This window comes from Mytilus galloprovincialis, chromosome 4 (assembly GCF_965363235.1).
Source record: "Mytilus galloprovincialis chromosome 4, xbMytGall1.hap1.1, whole genome shotgun sequence".
NCBI classification, from domain to species: domain Eukaryota; kingdom Metazoa; phylum Mollusca; class Bivalvia; order Mytilida; family Mytilidae; genus Mytilus; species Mytilus galloprovincialis.
In genome coordinates, this window is record NC_134841.1 from 102,212,389 (window position 1) to 102,238,495 (window position 26,107).

Genomic DNA, 26,107 nt, shown 5'->3' on the forward strand with positions numbered 1-26,107 from the left:
AGTATCTAATGTATGTAAAAATGACATTTCTTGTGTGAAAGTGCTCTGATACTGGTTCATTATAAATAGAAAATCTAGAAAAATGTAATTAGTAGATCTTTTATTAGCAAAAATATAGGACTTTGAATAGAATTCTTAGAAATTGAATAAATGTCAAAGAAATTGAATAAATATCAAAGAAATTGAATGAATATTATAGAAATTGAATAAATATCAAAGAAATTATCAAGTAGTTTTCAAAATTAATTTAAATTAATATTTGCTTTTTTTTTTATCGATTTGATTTGTAAGAAGCTTAGCATGTTTACCCAATTCTATGATAGAATCCATTATACAAGGATCAGTGTTTCAATCAGCATTACGAAATCCCCTCAAACTAAATACTGGGAATGACAAACACGTCTAATCCTTCCTTAAGGTACTGCACTACTTTCTTGATTTACTGCCGATTTATGTTACTGAATTAGCACTGAAAAAATTCTGTAAGAAGAATTCATTGATTTTTTGGTGAACAAATATTATTTATTTTCCAAATTTATCAGAGAGCTTGTATAATGGCTTGATCAGTCTTCTTTTGGAATTAGAATCAATTTAATGGACTCTAAATTAGAATTATTGAGCAACAAGTTATTTCTTATTGGCAGAAGTACAACAACTCAATTTATTCTGTATACAAATTTGATTAAGAGACGGAAAATTACATATGTTCCTAAGTTGCCACTTGAACCATTATACAATTGACAATGATGTAAAAGCAATGACTCTTGGCAAACAAAACACATCACTGTAGTAGCAATACAACTTTATCATCAGAGCTCCTATAATCAACAAAGTACAATTGAGATAAATATTTAAATATTGAGGCAATAACCATGGAAATGAACGAGCAGGTTTAGACCGACTGAATTAAAGTCTCCCGATCTAAATGATTGTTATTTGATCTGGATCGTAAATGATTGTTATTTGATATAGTGTATCAAGGGAAGTTTTATACGTAAAAAGTACATCGACGTCAACTTTAAATTCATAGCTGTATTCTCCATGCTTTCCCTTGATACAACATAAGTACCTTTGTGACACCAGACTTTAAATAGTCTGCCAACTAATAGATGATATATTTTTTCTCTCTGGATTTTCCCCCATTGTTCGACTGCTCAGTATGGTAAATAAAAAGTTTTAAGTCTACTTGGGTGATTATGTTACAGTTATAGCAATGTATTAACCTAATTTCCAGTGTAATTATTTATCTTAAAATAGATCTGTATAGAATTGCTATTTACCTTTGATTTAAACCCTTTGATGGACAAATGTAGTTTTTAATTGTGATGAATTTTAGATATATATGCATAGTTACTTTCAACATTGTAATTAAGTAATTAACTTTTGAACAAACAGTATTGTTTCTCATCTAGAGCACACAGAAATATGAGCCTAATACACTAGCAGCAAAATTGTTAATAGAGAAATGTATCTGATGCAAAACCAGAAGATAATTTAAAAACCATGAAAGAACAACATAACAGTTACCATGATTACCAGAGATAGAATTATGACTCTTCACAATAAAAACCATGAAAGAACAACATATCACTTACCAGAGATAGAATTATGACTCTTCACAATAAAAACCATGAGAGAACAATTAACATATCAGCTACCAGAGATAGAATTATGACTCTTCACAATAAAAACCATGAGAGAACAACATATCAGTTACCAGAGATAGAATTATGACTCTTCACAATAAAAACCATGAGAGAACAATTAACATATCAGCTACCAGAGATAGAATTATGACTCTTCACAATAAAAACCTTGAAAGAACAACATATCAGTTACCAGAGATAGAATTATGACTCTTCACAATAAAAACCATGAGAGAACAATTAACATATCAGCTACCAGAGATAGAATTATGACTCTTCACAATAAAAACCATAAAAGAACAACATATCAGTTACCAGAGATAGAATTATGACTCTTCTCAATAAAAACCATAACTTAAAATAATTCTCTTTTAACCACCATGGGATTTTTTAGTTGGGCACCAAATGTAACTGGAAAGCATGATTCTCACTAAAAAATTACATTGTTTCCTCTGGGACTAAAGCCCAGTATCTCTCTGGTCATGATCAGTGCTCTAACCAACTGAGCTATAGAAGTACTGCCCTAGCTCAACTGGATAGGGCTGTCAAGGTATTTACTAATCAAGGGAAGCAATCCCTTCACACAGTTAAGAAAATTTAGTTTACTTTTATTTCATGGGTAACAACTTTCAAATTAAATTAAATTAAAGATATTTTTATTTTTTTTTTCAGTATTGCTTTACAATAACTTACAAGAATGAAGGCCAGAGACATTATGATCTGCGGACAGATACAGAAGCCGAGTGCAATGCATGGATTGACAATGTTAAAAGGGCACCGTGAGTATACTAAAAACAGATTGACAATGTTAAAAGGGCACCATGAGTATACTCAAAACAGAGTGACAATGTTAAAAGGGCACCATGAGTATACTAAAAACAGATTGACAATGTTAAAAGGGCACCATGAGTATACTCAAAACAGATCACAGATTGACAATGTTAAAAGGGCACCGTGAGTATACTAAAAACAAAGTGACAATGTTAAAAGGGCACTGTGAGTATACTAAAAATAGATTGACAATGTTAAAAGGGGACCAAGAGTATACTAAAAACAGAGTGACAATGTTAAAAGGGGACCATGAGTATACTAAAAATAGATTGACAATGTTAAAAGGGGACCATGAGTATACTAAAAATAGATTGACAATGTTAAAAGGGCACATTGAGTATACTAAAAACAGAGTGACAATGTTAAAAGGGCACTGAGAGTATACTAAAAACAGATTGACAATGTTAAAAGGGCACTGTGAGTATACTAAAAACTGAGTGACAATGTTAAAAGGGCACTGTGAGTATACTAAAAACTGAGTGACAATGTTGAAAGGGCACCGTGAGTATACTAAAATCAGAGTGACAATGTTAAAAGGGCACCGTGAGTATACTTTAGAACAGAGTGACAATGTCAAAAGGGCACCGTGAGTATACTTAAAACAGAGTGACAATGTTAAAAGGGCACCGTGAGTATACTTTAGAACAGAGTGACAATGTCAAAAGGGCACCGTGAGTATACTTAAAACAGAGTGACAATGTTAAAAGGGCACTGTGAGTTTACTAAAAACAGAGTGACAAAAGGGCACTGTGAGTACATATATTATTATTTCAATCTTTGACCCTACAAAACAGTTACGGTTTATGCTATGCATTGTGTGTTATTTATATGCAACACATGGTAAATACTACAAAACAAAGTATGAAGTGCACTAAATTGTGTACTTAACAAGTCATTATTGCATTTTAATTGGTTTGTGCTACATCTCTGTGGGGCAGTCAACATCACTAATGAAAAAAAAAGGATTATATAATGCATGTATTCATGACACAATATGCCTGCATGCACTTAAAAATATCAAAGGAACAATTTATTGTTGTTCTTGAGCAATGACTTGCACCTCACTAGTATTTTAAGACAGTACATAACAGCTGTTTGAGTGGAATTCTTTGCCTAATTGACACATTTTTTGCTACTGATTTGAATTGAAGTCTGAAACAGGTGTTAGGTTTTACCAACAAATTATATACAATAACTAGTGAATTAGGTGTCATTTCATGTTTAGTCATCAAATATAAAAGTGAGGAGATGAGGTATCATTGCCAATGACAAAACTATCCACCAAAGTTCAAATGAAGTGGTTGTAAGCAAATAAAGGCAACAATACAGCCTTCAACAATGAGAAAACCCATACCGAATAGGCCAAGACATGAAAAATATGAACGATTCAATTGAGAAAACTATAACTAATGACCTAATTTATAATAATGTCTATTACTTTCATGACATAATTTGTAATAATGTCTATTACTTTCATGACATAATTTATAATAATGTCTATTACTTTCATGACATAATTTATAATAATGTCTATTACTTTCATGACATAATTTATAATAATGTCTATTACTTTCATGACATAATTTATAATAATGTCTATTACTTTCATGACATAATTTATAATAATGTCTATTACTTTCATGACATAATTTGTAATAATGTCTATTACTTTCATGACAAAATATTAAAGTAAAAAACACAGGCCTCTAGTAAAAAAGTAAAGAATGACTCTAGGCGATAATATTGGCAAATCCAAAACCTAGTACTAACATTAAGGGTATTAAAACCAAACAAGACCAAATTTCCAACCAAACTGTGACAGTATTAGGATATATGCATTAGGGAGATACATTCCTAATTTAAGTTTCAAATTATTTCCTGAATTTTAGAATATCAATCCCAACTTTCAAAAAAAGTTAAATGTGAAATTATATTTTCAGATATAGTAAAGTATTGGAACAAAAAGAAGAGTTGGAGCAGAAACATCTCCACCTCCTACAGATCCTTGACAGTGAAAGACAGTCAAAATGGCAGTATGTCCAACAGACTGAAGAACTCGGTCAGGAGGTTAAAAAAATTAGGACAGAGGTGAGTCTCAGCTGCTTTAAGTATCACATGGTTACATTGGGTGTGTCATGGTATCATTCAGTGTGTCATGGTTCATTGGGTGTCACATGGTTACATTTGGTGTGTCATGGTTTCATTGGGTGTGTCATGGTTTCATTGGGTGGTCATGGTTTCATTGGGTGTGTCATGGTTACATTTGGTGTCATATGGTTACATTGGTGTCACATGATTACATTGGGTGTCACATGGTTTCATTGTATGTCACATGGTTACATTGGATGTCCTCATAGGGATTATTTGTCATACTGAGCAAGCATGAAAGATTTGTCACTGGGCATAAAGCAAACAGTAATCAATTAATCTTAAATGTCCTATAATGATTTGTACTTTAAGCAAGTCCATGACCCTACTGAGTGAACCAAGAAGTCTTTACTTTTTATAGAATGTTGGTTGTGATCTTTATTTATGGATAGGGACTAATTTGTTGTCATCCATCATTTGACAGCTAGTGTACCTTGCTAACCATAAATTCATAAAAGATACAAAAATGAGATTTGATGACTTTATTTATCCCTTTGTTAAAAACTTCTACATAAAATATTTTATAAAACAAACTTTGAAATTATTAGGAAAATTTTCCGGAAATTAGGAATAGCTAGTCCTATTTAAAAATCATTATGGCCAAATAATAATAATTTAATTTTGGATGTAACACGTCTTCTGATTGGCTGACAGTGTTTTGTCTATCAGCTCATAAACATAATTTTATCAATTGGCAGTGACTTCAACAACGTTTTTTTCATGATTTACTCAGCATAGAATTAAATAATAAGGAATGACTGTAATATTTTTTCTGTCTATGAAGAAATAATATAAAAAATGTGGTGCACACTGAATAACTTGCATAGCAAGTTATTTTGAAATGTGCACCACATTTTGTATGTTATTTCTTAATAACATGTAATGGAGTAACAGAGACACTGTGAATATATATATTATATAATATATGAAAATTGCACTCCTTAGCGTGTTTCAGGTTAGCAGTAAGTGTTTTGTGTACTAGTATAATTTTTCTGTAATTTAACTGCTGCATAACCCATGGAAATGAATTATTTTAACTAAAATCCCAATGTAATATTGACATTGAAAATAGATTCAGTATTTAACTTTGCAAATTTGATAAGTTTTAAAATACATTTGAGTTAAGTGCCTCAAATCTTACAATTTTTTTAACAATTTTAGTGTGATTATTTTAGCAAATTGCAGTTTGTAAATCTAATAAACGACTTGGAGGTATATGATGTAATACCTAGAAGGTGAACAAATATAAAGGCATGTGTTCTGATGCTAGTTCACATCAATATAGGCTTTTCTGATGATTAAAAACTAATTTTGCGCAAAGAAGTATTTGAAATGAGACAAATGAAACCTTATTTTTTCAAAGTGTTATTTCAAAACAATTAAACTGTCTGCAACATATAGGATAAAACCTAAACTTAGATAACCCGAGAACTTTAGTTAACTCCAACACATAAATTAAGATGAAAATTTTCTCAGAAAAGCAGTCTAAAGGATCTGAAATATGGACATTATAATTTACATCTTTTGAATTTATTTACAATCTTTATGTACTGTAAAAAGCTTGACATATAATGAAGGCATGTGTTTTAGAAGACTATTTTGACCTGAAGATGTCATCTAGTTTTTGTGTTGTTTGTTTGCCGTCTTAATGATGATTACCCCTAGAGCTCACTGTATTTGTAATTCCATTCTGATGTCATTTCCCTAATAAAACCCATCTGATATCAAAGTAACTGTTTTGTCTAACAGAAAGAGTATTGCTCTCAACATGTTAAGGATTCAATCTTGATTAAAAGATTTATTTCCTATATTGATTTATTTTTATTGTCCAGAAATGAGGAATTGATGATAATCTCCACTTTAACTGATTTTGATACAATATCATATTAGTTTAATGTAATAAAACGCCATAGTACATAAATTGTTACAGTGTCACATAGATATTGATATTATGATAAGCCGCAGAAGATTGTCTTGTCCAAAAACAAGGAAATTGTACTTATCATATGACAGCATAGTCATTTATTTAAGTTCAACTCATCATGTGATTTTTTCTTCTAGCAGACAACTTAATAAGGTCCTAATTCATAACTTAGCAGAAATAATTAAGGGAAATTAACATCTATCACAGCTTAATATGATTGATTGTTGGTTGCTTAACACTTATCCCACTTCAACTTTATAAATGATATGAGAATCCCTGTGTATAAATGATATGGGAATCCCAGCACAGGCTTTATAAATGATATGGGAATCCCAGCACAGGCTTTATAAATGATATGGGAATCCCACTTCAACTTCATAAATGATATGGGAATCCCACTTCAACTTTATAAATGATATGGGAATCCCAGCACAAACTTTATAAATGATATGGGAATCCCAGCACAATCTTTATAAATGATATGGGAATCCCAGCACAATCTTTATAAATGATATGGGAATCCCAGCACAAACTTTATAAATGATATGGAAATCCCAGCACAAACTTTATTGGCATATGCTGATATTTCTAATATAAAATCTGTTGTATATGAAATTTGTTGATAATTCTCAGTGAGCAGTATCCAAATATTGAGTAGGTTGATTTTGAGCTATTTATTCAGAAAACCTCTGCTAAGGACAGATATCACTTGACTCAAAAGGTTACAAGACTATTACCATCACTTTACATTGATGGTTGTTATTGCCATCACATGGCATTTGTATTTGCCAGCTTCATCACATGGCATTAACATTTGCATAGCTTTCACATGACATTGATGTTTGTTATTGCCATCACATGACATTGATGTTTGTTATTGCCATCACATGACATTGTGGTTTGTCATTGCCATCACATGACATTGATGTTTGTTATTACCTCCACATGACATTGATCCTTGTCATTGCCATCCCATGACATTGTGGTTTGTAGTTGCCATCACATTACAATGATGTTTGTTATTGCCATCACATGACATTGATGTTTGTCATTGCTATCACATGACATTGATGTTTGCTATTACTATCACATGACATTGTGGTTTGTCATTGCCATCACATGACAGTGATGTTTGTTATTGCCATCACATGACATTGTGGTTTGTCTTTGCCATTACAATACAATGATTTTTGTTATTGCCATCACATGACATTGATGTTTGTTATTGACATCACATGACATTGATGTTTGTTATTGTCATCACATGACATTGATGTTTGTTATTACCTCCACATGACATTGATCCTTGTCATTGCCATCCCATGACATTGTGGTTTGTAATTGCCATCACATTACAATGAGGTTTGTCATTGCCATCCCATGACATTGTGGTTTGTCATTGACATCACATTACAATGATGTTTGTTATTGCCATCACATGACATTGATGTTTGTCATTGCTATCACATGACATTGATGTTTGCTATTGCCATCACATGACATTGTGGTTTGTCATTGCCATCACATGACAGTGATGTTTGTTATTGCCATCACATGACATTGTGGTTTGTCATTGCCATTACAATACAATGATTTTTGTTATTGCCATCACATGACATTGATGTTTGTTATTGCCATCACATAACATTGATGTTTGTTATTGTCATCACATGACATTGTGGTTTGTCATTGCCATTACAATACAATGATTTTTGTTATTGCCATCACATGACATAGATGTTTGTTATTGCCATCACATGACATTGATGTTTATCATTGCCATTACATGACAGTGATGTTTGTTATTGCCATCACATGACATTGTGGTTTGTTATTTCCATTACAATACAATGATTTTTGTTACTGCCATCACATGACATAGATGTTTGTTATTGCCATCACATGACATTGATGTTTGTTATTGTCATCACATGACATTGTGGTTTGTCATTACCATTACATTACAATGAGGTTTGTAATGGCCATCAGATGACATTGATGTTTGTCATTGCCATCACATGACATTGATGTTTGTTATTGCCTTCACATGACATTGATGTTTGTTATTGCCATCACATGACATTGTGGTTTGTCATTGCCATTACATTACAATGAGGTTTGTGATGGCCATCATATGACATTGTGGTTTGTCATTGCCATCACATGACATTGATGTTTGTTATTGCCATCACATGACATTGATGTTTGTTATTGCCATCACATGACATTGTGGTTTGTCATTGCCATTACATGACATTGCTGTTTGTTATTGTCATCACATGACATTGTGGTTTGTCATTGCCATCATATGACATTGATGTTTGTTATTGCCATCACATGACATTGATGTTTGTTATTGCCATCACATAACATTGTGGTTTGTCATTGCCATTACAATACAATGAGATTTGTCATGGCCATCACATGCCATTGTGGACTGTCATTGCCATCACATGGCATAAAAATTTGCATAGCTTTCACATGACTTTGATGTTTGTTATTGCCATCACATGACATTGTGGTTTGTCATTGCCATTACAATGCAATGAGGTTTGTCATGGCCATCAGATGACATTGATGTTTGTCATTGTCCTCATATGACATTGTGGTTTGTCATTGTCATTACATTACCCGGTACTATGAGGTTTGTCATGGCCATCATATGACATTGTGGTATGTCATTGTCCTCACATGACATTGGTATTTGTAATTGTCATCACTAACATTAATGTCTGTCATTGAAGTCACATGACATTGGTTTCAGTCAAAATCATCACATGACATTGAGATTTGTCATTGTATTTGTTACCATCAAATCACCAATTGATGCCGTCAGAGCTTGAAATACGATATTGTTTTCTCCATTCTAATGAAACTGACAGAAAACAATGTTAAAACATGCATTTAAAATCTGTCATACCTTGTCTGTGCTTGCAAGTACATTAATTTTCATAGCATCAATTGTCAATATGATGCCATGAAAAATAATGACGTTATCCAATCAAAATGAACGTTACAAACGATGTTGCATTAGAATGGCATTTGTCAAAGCCTGGTATAACAGTTGAAATATAATGTGTGTTCTTCTGAATTCTATCACAGTAGTTGTCTTGATTGTATTGCCTTATATTCACAGATATTGATTTAGTTTGGATTATTTTTTTCAGAAAAGTGAGACAAAGGGATGCTAATTCTGTCAGCAAAATTGTTTGTTGAAAGCTTAATAGTTCAGAAGGTAGAAGACCTTGATACTTCTAACCCTGTATACAGATGCCTTATATTCAATTTCTGAAATTACTGTTCATTGTCCTTGACTCCATTTTATGGTTCAGTGACTGCTGAATTTTCTCATTTACTTATCATGAGTAGTAAGATAACTATATTTTGTACAAGTATATAGAATCATTGAAAGCTGAACCTTAACCAACTTTCACAGAAGGAAGTCCCTAAGTTTCCAATTTGGATTTCACAAATTTACAACTTTCATGAAAATTGTATTGTCTAGATTATTTTTTTGTAAAGACTACAGATTTGTAGCAGTTCTTTTTTTATAACGATAATTTACAGATCAGGTTTACACTAATTTTGTTGACAAAAGTTTTGCATTATATGAGATTAGACTGGGAATGATAGTTGAACTTCAAGTCTATTTGTGCTACTAGATGTTTTCTTTTTATTTGAAATAGATTGGCTGGAAGCAATTTATGAAACTTGATGAAAACAGCACCTATTTATAATCTGTTATTGAAACTTAATCCATATGACGTCAAGTGTTATAGCCAATATTGTTGACATATAACACTTCATATAGATTGGATTTGTGATTTGGAGTAATTATGACTAAATCAGAGGAAATAATTCACAATATATAGATTTTGTTCTGTGTATACTGTTTATTGATACATACATTAACATTGCTGTTGACTTGTGTAAACTTTCGATGGTAATGTCACAACATAAAATAAACACTTACTGGTGGTATTAAAGATTATGAATAAAAAGAGCTCTGGGGTGTATGTCAATGAGCTAGCAATGACAAATATACCTGAAAGACTATAAAAGGGCAACATACAGTCTTCAACAATAGACAGCGGGTGGCTATACAATATGTCAAGCATTAAATCTTCCTGAATCTATACAAGTTGTTAATAAATTCTACAGTAGCTATCAAAGAACATGTTCTACAATAAATGTTATTTCTAGCAGACCTGTATGCTGAGTAATAGAAAAAAATATTCAAGACTATAGTAAATTTTACACTGTAATTATATGTCAACTGGTACATTAGAAGGATTTCTTTTCAATTTGCAGTTAAATGAGAAATACATCGGTTGCTTTTGGGCATATGATACAGTAACAAGGAACGATAATAATGCAACCGAATTTAAAGCATTGTTTTTGCAATGTTGTTTATGATAAGGCTAATCATCTAAAATTTACGGAAAAAGCTAACATCATCAAATGTGTTACTCTGATTTGAAAGTAAAATGTATTTGGAAAGGAAAAAAAGAAAATGTATATTTAAGCACTGAAATTTACAATAAAAAAAATTAGGGCTTTAAATCCACATTTTGCAGTTCACTGAATGTTGTAAGCTTAGTGAAGCATGGTATGTGTCCTATCAAAACATATTTTTTTTAATTATCATATTTTATTGTTATGAACATCATAGTAATACTAATAGACTCCAGTATTTTTGGGGTGATGTTTAAATCATAGATAAATAACAAGCTTTGTATTTCATGTATATTGTAGAAATTTTTCAGGTCAGTTATTATTTTATATAATCAACAAATAATTTTAAGATAATTACTTGTAATTGTGTAGTTGCAGAAATTTAAGAAAGAGAGAATAGTATCCAATCATTCTGTGGATGAAGAAACAGATGAGCTTAAGAAAATAAAAAAGGTATGTATAAAGTAGATCTACTGTATAAATCAGAAGATGTGATATGGTTGCCAATGAGAGAACTATCCACAAAAGACCAAATGACATAGATATTAACAGCTATAGGTTACCTTAAATTACTGGTTAATTGATGGAGTTTGATGCAGCTAGCTATTAAAACATTTGGAGCGTTTTCATTTTGATTACAGTCCTAAGTTGAAGTTCTCATGAGAAAACACTAACCTATAGCAAACTGGAAAATTCTTTTAGGGTGCATCTGTCTAATTCAAATAATAGCTAGGAAGCTATCTTGAACTTTGCTGTCAGATGAGCATCAGGTCCAGGGACAAGTTATCGTCCTTTGGTTTTTGTTGTGTATGAATATAATCTCTAGTGTGAACATTGTATAACTTGCATTTTTTATTTGATACACTTTCCAAATTTATTTCTTGATATTTAATGCATGAAATATTAAGTAGGGGCATGAAATTACATTTTTAAAAAAAATTGGGTGATGAATCTTTATGTTAAGTAGTGATTTGGTCCAGTTTAAAAAAGTCAAATTTTATTATGTCTAAAGATGTCAAACTGAATTTTACATCCGCATTACACAGAATTGTCAATAATTTGAGTTAGACCTGGTAGAAGTTTCTATAATTTTGTTATTATTTGTCCCAGAGCAGGTGTGATTTTTTAAATTTGAATTTATTGTCTATAAGAAATGCACTATGAAATAGCTGTGTTCTCAGGCCATCAGCAATTTTGTACATGTACTGGTAAATGTAGATAACATCCATGTTATTTGGACTCTGTTCAATAGTTGTATTATTGGCAATTAAATACAATAAACACATCTCCTAATTTTTATATAAACCAAACTGGCATTGATACTACTGTACTAAGGGATGTTTAAAAGTTAAGAAGTATATTGTTAATCAGCTAAGGTATTCTGGCAAAAGGGAGACAACTTCAATTTTCAAATAGTGATATTATTCCTTTGAAAATATAGATAATTGAAAAAAATCAGATAAGATAATTTGCTGCATACAATTGCAGATTTTGAAAAATAGATATCATTGGATGAGTTCATTAATATAATTTCAGACTTTGTAGAACAAAAGTAAGGAAAAATTACAAAGAACAGCTAAAAAAAACTCTGTAAACTAGGGGAGATAATCCTCAGTGATAGAGAAACTTTTGACATAAAGTCACAATTCTTGTCAAGTGTTTAAAGCTAATGAAACCAGTTTCAATTTTACCTAAGCATTTCTTTGAAGATACAATATTAATGGTTGATAAACTGTATATTTTTTATAGGTTCAGAGTTTTTTCCGAGGTTGGTTATGTAGAAGAAGATGGAAACAGATTGTTGAATTATACATACGCTCTCCTCACGCAGAAAGTATGCGTAAAAGGAATAGTATTGTTTTCAATATGGTGGAATGTGAAGAAGAATATAACAGACAGTTATCTACCCTTGTTACTTGTTTTTTACGACCTCTTAGAATGGCAGCATCATCTAAAAAACCACCTATATCTCATGAGGATGTTAATTCCATATTTTTAAACAGGTAATGTCTTGTAGATAATGTCCCTTATTATAAACCAGTTAATGTGCTGTAGCTTACTTCTCTAATTCTTAACGCATTATTTGATTTTTATCCTCTCTCTACAGTTAAGATTTAAAAATTTTATTTGTCGAAAGATATCCTTATACAATCTTTTCTACATAGCATATTTTCTACTGTCTTCATATTTGATTCCTATTGAATATTTCATTATATTCTGACAACAATTGTTAATGCACATTATGATGGTACGGTATCATGTGCTCTTGGCACAGCTACTTATAAGTAGATAACAAGACAATATCTCTATCTCTTCAAAGGATATTTTAATTTCTGTATAACACAAGAAATTCACTTTGTCATAATAAATTTATAAATTTTGCATTGTGCATGAATCTTAAAGAATATTTGTCTAACAATTAATTTGGTCTTACATTTAATTTTTAGCTCACCTGGCCTAAAAGGGCCAATTGAGCTTTTCTCATCACTTGGCATCAGTCACCCATCATAGGCATCTGTTGTTGTCATCTGCGTGAGTTAACTTTTACAAAAGTATTTTCCTCTGGAACCACTGGGCAAAATGAAACAAAACTTGTCATTTGTCAGTCTAGGCTTTTTATAACTGACTATGTGGTATTGGCTTCACTCATTGTAGAAGGCTGTACGGTGACCTATAGTTGTTAATTTCTGTGTCATTTGGTTTCTTTTGGAGAATTGTCTCATTGGCAATCATACCAGATCTTCTTTTTTATATTGGTCTAAATCATCCTTAGGGTATCTAGTTTAAAATATGTATTTGATGACATGGCCCATCAACTAAGATGGCTGCCAAGGCCAAAAATAGAACATAGGTGTAAAATGCAGTATTTTGCAAATATCCCTGACACTACATCATTAAGAGCATTTGAGCAAATCTAACATGTGGTAAAAAATTGGTCAGATCTATTTGCCTTGAAATTTTCACACCTATCAGACTGTTCAGACACCCACTTGTTGGACTGTTGCCCCTGAAATGTGAATTTTAAGGAAATTTGCAGTTTTGGGTTATTATCTTGAATATTATAATAGATCGAGATAAACAGCAAAAATGTTCAGCAAAGTAAGTTCTAAATATAAGTCAATATAATCAAAATAGTCAATTGACCCCTTCAGGAGTTATTGCCCTTTAAAGTCAAATTTTCAGAATTTTTTGTAAATTTTCTTAATCTTTTATATGAAAATCTGTTTGTCTAACATTTTATTTTCTATTCCACAGTGAAACCTTATTGTTTTTACATCAGATATTTCTGAAAGGCCTGTGTGCTCGATTAGAGAATTGGCCTACTCTGGTTCTAGGTAAGTTTAGTGCCGGTAAGTATCTATAATCAGTCAACTGTAGAGCTCACATATATGGTTTGAACAGATATATTATATCAGGGTCTCTTTTTCAAAACCATATTTAAATATTAAATAAACTTTTTTTGTTTAACTAGCATACACTATTGTTAAGGATCAAGCTAAAGCCTACCTTCTGGTCATAGATTTCCTCAATTGTTTGAAGACTCATTGGTGACTTTGGCCTATTTCCGCTCTTTGGTTGGGATATTGTCACTTTGACACATTCACTGTTTCCATTCTTAACCTTATTTTTCACTTTCAAAAAGTATACAATGTAAGTTATATTTTAAGCTCCCCACTGAGGCCAAAGATAAAAAATGGACAATTCTCAAGTCGATTTTTGTTGCCCTTAAGAGATGAAAAATAATGAAACTATGTTTCTTTGGCATTCAAATAATATTCTGTAGTTACAGTAGCTCTTCTAAGTTGACTAGCAGTGTGTTTGTTGTTTTTGTCTTGTTTGGGAAGTATTTATGATGGGCCAAATCAGCCAAAATGTCAAATTTTACAATATTTTGACAAAACATTGTCCTGTGTTTTGGACTTCAACTCATCTCGTCATATAACCCGACTTTATGTTTCTTATCTACCTATAAATTTAAGATAGTTTGATGTAGTGGCAACCATACTACTCACACACAATCCAAAATTTGGGCTATTTTCTCAGTTTCCTGATTTTGACCTCAAAAGAAGGGTTAGTTAAAAGGCCACAGTTTCATAATACTAAATAGTATAATTCGACATCAAGCTATCAACCATGTTCGAGAAGGGCAGTTTTGAAAAAAGCAAATGAGCCTTTTGTGACTAAAATAAATGCTTGTTTAAACAATGACTACAGATTGGATAGGCTAACATTTTGTTTGGCAGTAAATATAGTTGAAAATTGACAATTATCAGATTTTACTGCTTCTAAAGTAATCAATTTGCTGAAACCCTTGTATAAAATATATGTTCAAACTATATATCGGTAGTACAACAGTTGGTGTTGGGAATGTAGCCCTTTGTGGAGATGGATACAACTTCTTCTATACCTGTTCCAAACTTGTAGTTTTGTTATATAAATATATTGGAGATGGATGCCACTTATTCTGATCTTGTCCAAGTCTTATGTTCTTTGTATAGATACCTACTTAAAAGTGTAGTTGAATGTATATATATTGTAGTTGTTTTAAGTTAAAAATTAGCTCTTAAGTTAGAATTTGGGAAAAACTTGGTTGATTATATAGGGAATCACTGAAGTGTGACCTAGGCGGCCCCCTCTGAGGCAGGCAGTGGGCCCCCACTTATCAACATTCTTGGATCTGCCACTGGACGTTTGTTGTGTCATAGTTAAATAGTCTATGTAATTTGAATCCATTCATGACAGTTTTCTCCAAAGGAATCCTTTGAGAAACACTAGAAAAAGATATTTTGTTATGGTGTTAGAGAAATAAATGAAGGAGGGCCACTATAACCACAAAAATGAATATAATATTTGTTGAAAGTGACACAAAAGCTTAATATTTGTCAAATGTTGAGGAGGGGGACAGGGAAGTTTTGTGGAGAATGTTATGATTATGTGTCCCCTAATTACGCAAAATAAAAAAAAAAGTTCTTCCCTGCTATTCTTTTTGACCTGTGATATATGTATGACTTTGTCAAGATAAAGAAAAACAACATGTAAAATGAAAATAAATGGACCAAAACTGTCCTAGGAAAATAATCCTGAAAGATAATCATCTTTTAAAAGAGACCAGAAGGCCAACTAAAATTAATTGGTAGATTTTCATCCAGATTTTTGAAAAAAAATGGGGTGAGTGGGAGTATTTTATTTTTTAAATTTTATTTCAGATGAAACCCTCTTGTGACAAGTTCTTCAAATATATGCAAGTGTAATAATAAGAATATATCATGTATATACATTTATAAGGAATCGTACATAATTTTTCTAATTCTTAAATAAATATCTCTGATCAGCAACCACTGTTCTACATATAATTGCCGCTTTAGAAACCTTTTTATAGTAAACAGCAAAAACCTTTTTATAGTAAACAGCAAAAACCTTTTTATAGTAAACAGCAAAAATGTGGAGAAATGCTCTCTTTAGTTCTACTACCTTCACCAAATTTATTTTGCTTTCTAAGTAATGGTTTGTAGTCACCAGAAAATGAAGCAAATGCATTGGTATGCAACACAAGTATTGTAAGTACATAATAAAATGAAAACACGAAAACCAAAATGAAACGCAGGTGGATAAAAGTCGGCTGATGTTGGACCAAATCAAACGAAATTTTGAATGAAAGGAAATTATTGACAGTTATAGCGAACCCTATCATAGTTTTCCATAGATTCACCTGCAAGTTACCTGTCCATTTAAACTTTTGTAAGTTCTATTGTCCCATTGAACAAATACAACAGGTATTGTTCTCTGTATAGTTTATTTGATGGGACCTTTAAATTTCTTCCAAGAGAAATCTATCACTCATTGATTAATTTATTTGAACAAAAAATTGAACTGTCAATGATAAAAATACATGTACAAATAATAAATAAGAACTCCTGCAAAACTGCATGTGGCATTGTATTTATTCAATATCAATAATACATTTTTAATAGTTTCAAAATAAACACTGATTCAAAAATTAAAAGTTGATTTCTGATCAAACTTTTGTATAATTAACCTTATAACCTATAGGAGGGTAAGCTTGTCTAAGGGGGGATTAGTTTGTTCATACTTCAGTATTTATGATAGTAAAATGAATCTCAGCCAAGTGTGCATTGCTATTATTTAGTTACGTTAGTTTGCAAAATAAATTTCAAACTCATTTTCAAGATTTCAAAATTATTCAAGATGCAAAATTAAAGCGTTTTTTTAATCAAATTAATCATGTAATTCTTAAAATATTTTTTTTTTATCTAAATTGATGTAATGTGTAAATAATGTATCCAATGCAAAATTTGCACTTTGTATGAATCAAAAGAACTACATAATACATGAACAGTCAGACTCAACAATAACCAGGGGAGATAATTTTAATGAATATATCCACAGTGTTTAATAATGTTCTCAGATTTTTCAAGCGTTATGCCATCTATAACTGCATCACATATTGCAGCTCTTGTATTGGTCAAAAGTAAAATAACAGTGATTTTATAAAATAAGAGTACAAATAAATTATTGTACAAATGTTACTTTTTGGTCTTCCCTTACATAAAACAGCAAGAAAATTATTAATCTATTTAGATAAATAGCTGAGAAATCAACATAAAAGGAATAAGTTGAGATGAATAACTATTTGTGAAAATAAGTTGGTTTACAGAATTTGAAAAATAAACAAAAACACACATTCATACACCTTGGGCATCTATTATATAGACAATAACTGTTTAGTGTCTTTAAATATTAGCTGTATTTGTACGAGGCTAGGAAACAAGGTGTATGCGAGCTTTTAGCGAGCTTCTACACCTGTTTCGAGCCGAGTACAAATACAGCTGATATTTAAAGACACTAAACAGTTATTGTCTTTATCCTGCAATTAATATTTTAATTGTTTGTGTTTTGAAAGACACAAAAACTAACATATTTAGCATTTATTTTCAATTTGTAATCCCTTGAGGCCCGCGTAGTAATATCAAAATCACACATTACGCTGAAGACGGGTTCGCAAAAAAAGAATCTCGAATGGTCAACAATAATACATCGCTCAAGGTGAATAATTATCTATTTTAACATAACAACTAATTTCAACAGTAAAAACAAATAACAAAACATTGTAAAATTTGAAACAGAAGTGTACGAGTTGTCCTACGCTTCAGACTTGACATTCACTAAACATGCATGCTGAAATTGACATGGTTGATTTTTTAACACAATCATACACATTCAAGTTTTGAAATCGACAATTGTCATCGTCATTGGAATGAATACACATTCTGAGGTCACACAGGTTCAAACAATACTCAGTCCGGCAGTGGGCGGAGCTTTAAAGCGATATCTGTATAGTATACAGATACAGCATAGCGATATCTGTAGGGCTGTATCTGTATAGTAGGACACCCAATTGCAGGATAAAATGAGTTATGTCCTATAATAAATACACTATTGACATCCTTTCATAAAAAAAAAAGTTTTGAATGAAGAATAAAAAACAACAACCAGGGTATATTGAACAATAACAAGTGTATTTTCATTTATTTGGAAGAATTTTTTTTTACTCAGGTAAATTAATCAATGAGTGATAGATTTCTCTTGGAAGAAATTTAAAGGTCCCATCAAATAAACTATACAGAGAACAATACCTGTTGTATTTGTTCAATGGGACAATAGAACTTACAAAAGTTTAAATGGACAGGTAACTTGCAGGTGAATCTATGGAAATCTATGATAGGGTTCGCAATAATACTGGTAAGGGAAATGTACAAAAACGGAAATTGTAAATTTTTCAAATTAAAAAAAATCAGGGCGGGACAATTTTAGAAGGGCGGGCTGGGATGAAAATCTATCAATTAATTTCAATTGGCCTAAGTACATGTAGTAGTAACTAATTGTACAAGTTATCACAGTTGTTTCTGTTAAATTTTTCCATCTTAGGAGAAAGTGTTTTACAGTACACCTTATTGCTATTTAGAAATCTGTGTTTTGTGACGTCAATAGTTCCAAGTGTCACAAAATTACTGGTCAAGTGTTGCATAATCTAAACATGGTTTTATTTGTTGCCTGTGTATTATAGATTCAGTTTAGTGTTGCATGTATTATAGTAATAAAGTACTGTTTATAAAATGGGATAAAGAAAAGTTTTCGTGCCATCCATGTTTTTGTTTTTTTTTTTGTTTGGAATGTCTCCTCGTCATTTATTGTGTAGACCCACAGAACATTGGGTTTTACTATGATAGTGCGTAAGAACTTAGAAAGACTTTATAAAACTTTTGCTGCATCATTTGTCTAAATATGATTTATAAGAATGACAAAGAACATTTTAAGAATTAGGATTTTACGCAAACCATACATATCCTTTCCCTGTTAATGTGAAATTTTTTTTTAAAAAACATTTAACAGTTATACTTTTCACTATAAAGTAAATCTGGAGAAAATATTCTAAGAAAAAAATATTTCAATCTTAATGTTCAAAGGAATGCAAGGATGAAAAAAATATTGAGGCATTTGAGAACTACTTTTAAGCTCACCTGGCCTTAAAGGCCAAGTGAGCTTTTCTCATCACTTGGCGTTCGTCCTCCGTCATCGTCGTCTGTTGTCGTCGTCTGTCGTCCGTTGTCCAACGTCTTCAACTTTTACAAAAATCTTCTCCTCTGAAACTACTGGGCCAAATTTAACCAAACTTGGCCACAATCATCATTGGGGTATCTAGTTTAAAAAATTTGTCAGGTGACCTGGCCAACCAACCAAGATGGCGGCCATGGCTAAAAATAGAACATAGGGGTAAAATGTAGATTTTGGCTTATAAATCTGAAACCGAAGCATTTAGAGCAAATCTGACAGGTTAAATAATTGTTTGTCAAGTCAAGATTTATCTGCCCTTAAATTTTCAGACGAATCCGACAACAGGTTGTTGGTTTGCTGCCCCTGAATTGGCAATTTTAAGGAAATTTTGCCGTTTTTGGTTATTATTTTGAATATTATTATAGATAGAGATGAACTGTGAACTGCATTAATGTTCTGCAAAGTAAGATCTACAAATAAGTCTGCATGACCAAAATGGTCAGTTGACCCTTTAAGGAGTTATTGCCCTTTATAGTCATTTTTTACCAATTTTTTGTACATTTTTGTTATCTTTTACAAAAATCTTCTTCTCTGAAACTACCTGGCCAAATTTAACCATACTTGGCCATAATCATCATTGGGGTATCTAGTTTAAAATATTTGTGCGGTGACCCAACCAACCAACCAAGATGGCCGCCATTGCTAAAAATAGAACATAGGGCTAAAATGTAGATTTTGGCTTATAACTATAAAACCAAATCATTAAGAGCAAATCGGACATATGTTAAATTGTTTATCAGGTCTAGATTTATCTGCCCTGAAATTTTCAGATGAATCTGACAACTGGTTGTTGGGTTGCTGCCCCTGAATTGGTAATTTTTAAAGAAATTTTGCCGTTTTTGGCTATTATCTTGAATATTATTATAGATAGAGATAAACTGTACACAGCAATAATGTTCAGCAAAGTAAGATCTACAAATAAGACAACATGACCAAATTGGTCAGTTGACCCGTTAAGGAGCTATTGCCCTTTACAGTCAATTTTTAACAATTTTCATAAATTTTGTAAATTTTTGTAAATTTTAACAAAATATTATCCTCTGTAACTAATGGGGAAAGTTCATTATAGATAGAGGTAATTGTAAGTAGCAAGAATTTTCAGTAAAGGAAGATCTACAAACACATCACCATCACCAAAACACAATTTTGGCATTAGTCCATCTGTGTCTTTTGTTTAATATGCACATAGACCAAGGTGAGAGACACAGGCTCTTAAGAGCCTCTAATTTAGAATTGATTCTTGTATTCTATATAAAGTTTCTGTTCAATTAAATTGAAAGCTAGATTAATCATTGAATTTTTTAAAAAATGCATACACATGTATATGGAGGATAGCAAAAATCAAATTAATATTATTGAGATACATTCACCAAGTCGATTCAATAAAGACCGTGTTATAATTTGAAAATTTGCAGTAGTTTATTTTTGAATGGTGATTTATTGTAACGTTGTGGTTATATGATTACAGGTGATCTCTTTGATATGCTGCTTCCTATGCTGTGTATATATCAGGAGTATGTACGTAATCATCACTACAGTCTACAGGTGCTTGCCGAATACAAACAAAAAACAGAATTCAACGCTCTGCTGAAAAGATATGAAGAAAAACCAGTTTGTGAAGGGAGATCAGTGGAAGTTTTTCTTACATATCCTATGCATCAGGTATTATTACTAGTTTACAACAATGAAGGGGAACAACTAGTCAACAAGTTATTACTATAGATCCTACTTGAAAATAAAACAAAAAAACTCATTATGGAAGTATTTTTGAACCATGTAAAAAGTGACATAAAGTAACTTTGCAAGAACAACACTTCAGACCATTTTTGACTTATCATGGAATATTTAGTACACAAAAACAAAAATTAAACTTCTTAGACCACGTTTATACTAGCAAAAAAAAAATCGATCTTTACTGAGATCAATCTTTTTAAGATCGATCTTTGGTCTAAATGGGAAAGATTGATCCTCAATCAGATTTATAAAGTCTACCTCCAGAGGTGGTTTTAAAAACATCGATCTTATTTGAATCGATCTTTCTTTTAGTGTAAACGCTTAGATTGACCTTGATCGATCTTTTTTCAGGTGAATGTTATATTTAGATATGAAAATAAATCTGTGCATGTTCCGCGGCAAAAACACACGTTTTTCAAAAAATTGGATGGAATAAGAAAAGTTATCATAGATTAAAAAACTGCTAAATCGATAGAGTGGGGTGCGCATATTCGTCGGGGACACAATTTCGCCGTTTTACTATTGTGAGGTGTAAATACTTCAAAAGATGGCTGAAATGGAATGTCACTTACCGCAAAGGACAGTAAATGGACAACAATTTTCGACCAATTTCCTATATGAAAAACACGTTTTCAAAGAAGTATTTCTTAGTAATTTTTTTACTGATTGCCCTAAATTTCAGTTCTGTACACCTTTAAAATGTCTGCTGTTGCAATCTATAATGAAGTTGATTTGAAAAATATTGTTTAAAGCTGCAGTTATTTGGGTTTAAATAGATATATAAGAACGGCGAATATGTGTCCCCATTGACAAAACATCAGGCAATTGCAAACACCCTTAAATCTAACTTTTCAGATGATTATTTTCAAACAAACATGTTTTCAAGCGTAAGAATATTTTGCATTTGAAGTTATCTTCATATAGAAATATCAGTATACTTCAAAAACATATAGACCTGAACATAAACTGTAGAAAACATGGAAAGATATGGCGAAAACGAGCACCCCACTCTCAGTTCTATTTCTTTGCTGCAAATCCTCATCTTCAAACGCATTGACCGTTCACTTTTTTAGCGATAGTCTACACATATATATCTTTGTTTAATGACTTGTGATGTATGAACCAAAATAATGATTAATAAATCCATACGAAATCCAAATAGCAAACTATTTTCTACATCATTTTGCAGTGTGTGCGAGATGCAGAATTTCCTTTGATATTCTATTCTTAGGATTATTTGTTTACGAAATATTAGGAAATAAGGTCCTACGGTTCTTTTTATGTTGTAGTGTAAACGCACTGGATTAAAAAAGATCGAACTCGATTGATCTTAATTGTGCAATGTAAATGCGAAATGATCTTTTTAAGATCAATTCAAATAAAGATCAATTCAATTTCGTACAAGTGTAAACGGGGTCTTAGTTATAATGTAGGTAGTTCTTGAAAGGGGAAGTACCAATTGTGAAATTAAAATCTAATGCAATGATTTTGTAACAATTTTTTTAATTTAATAAAATTGACCCATCAAATCCACAATTGACTTCTTATTCGAATAAAGTACTGTTTTAATTATCAAGACCTACTCATGTATTGGTAACATTTGATCAGTTAAACATCAACAAATTAAAGAATTGTCTTATTTGTAGATACCTCGCTACATTATAACTCTCCATGAACTACTAGCTCATACACCACATGACCATGTAGAGAGACAAAGTCTGGAGTATGCCAAGGGAAAGCTGGAGGAATTGTCAAGGGTAGGTTAATCAAGGCTCAATACAAATTAGTATACCTTATCTCTATATTATAACTCTCCATGAACTACTAGCTCATACACCACATGACCACGTAGAGAGACAAAGTCTGGAGTATGCCAAGGAAGAGCCCGAGGAATTGTCAAGGGTAGGTTAATCAAGGCTCAATACAAATCAATATATATAGTTTCTACCACTGCATCGAGTGTGATACAATATTTATCAACTTGAGACAGTTAAATATTTAAAATGGTGTGGAATCTGTTTCTCTAATGATTTTCAAACAATACGCAGGCAAACTTATTCCTTCTTTGCTACTGATCTGTAAAAAGATGTGTTCTTTCTATGTGACGTCATCAGGCATGGTCACCTTTTTTCATGCTGTCACAATAGGAAATTCAGAGGAAAACAAGAAAATTCCACGTCATAATTGGATTTTAACCAATGAAGAACTGAGATCAAACGAACCTAACCTTGATTAAATTTTTTTAAACAATGGGTGCAGAAAGGGATGAATTAATAAAGAATTCAAGAAACAAAAATAACCAACAGAATGAGACAGTTCATGCTCACGGGGAAATAATTTTGTAAACTTTAAACCAGGCCATTTGTTCTGTAACCGTTATGTTTCTGTTTAATTGAAGAATTTTGAAAACGTTTTCATAAAAGACATAATATTACTATGTTGATAATACTAATAACAGCCAAAATTGTGTTTATGTTGTGTCACAATCTCATTCAAGGAACTGATAAGTCTAGTGTTGTGAAGTCTAGTGTAGCGTAGTATAGTGCAGTGTATTCTAGCGTAGTGTATTGTGATGTGCACTCTGGAATAGTTGTCTCATCGCAACCATACCAAATATAATTTTTATTTAAATATAACCCCGCCGCAATTTTACATCTGTCCCAAGTCAGGAGCCTCTGGCCTTTGTTTGTCTTGTATGATTTTTAATTTTAGTTTCTTGTGTATAATTCAAAGTTTAGTATGACGTCCATTATCACTGAACTAGTGAACATTTTTTTAAGGGGCCAGCTGAAGGACGCCTCTGGGAGCGGGGGTTACTCGCTACATTGAAGACCCATTGGTGGCCTTCGACTGTTGTCTGCTCTATGATCGTGTTGTTGTTGCTTTGACACATTCCCCATTTCCTTTCCCAATTTTATTCATGTATGGCTAAGTGAGCAGTTGTCTACCAAACATTTTATTTTGCAAGGTCTCTCCAAGTAAATGTTTTGAACAAAATTAAACATTTGAACTTAGAAATAAGTAAAAAGAAGTTGACTTGTAAATTCTGATTTCTGTATTATATTCTCAATATATTGAGTGTTTGACTGAAACAAACTAGTGTTGTAAAACACAAGAAATTTACTGGTTGTATTAAAGCAGTTCTACTTCTACTTTTGAAAATGAGATTAAGTTGAACAAATGAATCTTGCTTCTAAACATTAGAAAAAGCAGTCAGAAAGAAATATGAAACTTTTGTTTTTGTTTGACATTGGGTTGCCAATTCATCAACGTCTACCCTGGTGACGTCTCCTCCAATTCTTTTAATTTTTTTCCCTCATAAGAGTTTTTATTTCAGGGATGTTAATACATAAATTATGATTTATATTTGTCTTTTCCTTCTAATTGTTGGATTTTTGTGGAAGTAGTATCAAATAGAAAATTACTTGAAAAAAATGTCCACAACTTTTCTATTACTGCTGACTCACTGATTAGATATTTAGTATTTAAGTAGACATATCACAAGAAATCACAATCAAATTTTTGCAAAAGGAGGGACCCTAGTATATAGAAAGTTGGTTAAAATATCAGTTTTCTGCACTTATTTCTAAAATGCCTGAATCAATTGTTAAGATATTTTGTTAATAGTCATATCATTTGAAGCTGCTTGTTTCCAGCAATTTTCTAAATAATTTTGATACTTGATCAAAGAAAATAGCTGGACAAATTTGTAACTGTTGTTGAAAATATCCTTATCTTAAGATGAATATTTGCCCAATGCTAATATGGAAATTCCCAACTGTGATTGTCAGTAACAAATATTTACTAAATATGAACTAGAAAATCACCAGACTAAATCTTTCTCAATCAAATGCTTGTCACATATCACATTAAACTCATCCAATATTTATACTCTTGTGTATTTAAAACTTCAATTTCATAGATACACAAGAAAATTTACTCCTCACTATTGTTTCTGAATTATGGATTTCTTATTTAGCAGTAGAGTTATTTCCCTTTGACTGTAAATTTATTGCATTAAAAAGTTAATATAAAAATGATGTTGTATGATTGCCAATGAGACAACACTTCACAAAAGACCAAATGACACAAAAATTAACAAATATAAGTCACTGTACAGCCTTCAGCAATGAGCAAAGCTCAAACCTCATAGTCAGCTTAAAAAAGGCACTAAAATGACAAATGTAAAACAATTCAAATTAAAAACCAATTGTTCAGAGAACAATTGAAGGTCTTTCCACCAGTTAATATCTATTTTGATATTAAAATATTAAAAATCAGTCTAAAATGTCAGTTCATATGGCTTTATGATGTATAGATATGAATTAAAAGCAAAGGTCAAAAACTAGAACGTCAAATTAACCTATGACCTTGACCTCAATTTCAAGGTCACAAACTGAGGATCTCAAATCAAAAGACCCTAGGTCTCTAATATGTATGGTTAATAAGTTATATCACTTTACACATAATTTTAGATATGATAGGAGCAAAAACTCCCATTCATTGTCTACGCACCTTTTCAACTAAAATTAGTAAGTTACGACATGTCGCAACTAACAATTTAGTCAAAATAATTTGTCGATATCTTATACGGTTTCTGGAAATGAGTGGAAATAAGCCTAATTCAAAAATTAGAATATGACCTTGACCTTTGACCTTGACCTAATTTTCATTTTTTTGGACCAAGGACCTCAAATCAAAAGATCCTAGGTCTCTATCACTTATGGTGTTCCAG

The 26,107-nt window shown here is 31.7% G+C and overlaps 1 protein-coding gene across 3 annotated transcripts in view; it reads left to right on the forward strand.

Moving 5' to 3' along the window:
• LOC143073657 (ras-specific guanine nucleotide-releasing factor 2-like) overlaps positions 1 to 26,107 on the forward strand; it is a 170,874-nt gene that overhangs the window by 83,087 nt on the left and 61,680 nt on the right. For 2 of the 3 annotated variants that reach the window (XM_076249356.1, XM_076249358.1), the window contains exons 3-9: positions 2,319 to 2,425; positions 4,418 to 4,565; positions 11,377 to 11,457; positions 12,754 to 13,007; positions 14,260 to 14,339; positions 21,107 to 21,300; positions 23,019 to 23,129. In XM_076249356.1, the coding sequence (XP_076105471.1) occupies positions 2,319 to 2,425; positions 4,418 to 4,565; positions 11,377 to 11,457; positions 12,754 to 13,007; positions 14,260 to 14,339; positions 21,107 to 21,300; positions 23,019 to 23,129 (975 nt within the window). Of the gene's footprint in view, positions 1 to 2,318; positions 2,426 to 4,417; positions 4,566 to 11,376; positions 11,458 to 12,753; positions 13,008 to 14,259; positions 14,355 to 21,106; positions 21,301 to 23,018; positions 23,130 to 26,107 lie in introns of all 3 variants that reach the window. The other variant, XM_076249357.1, reaches the window with a different exon arrangement.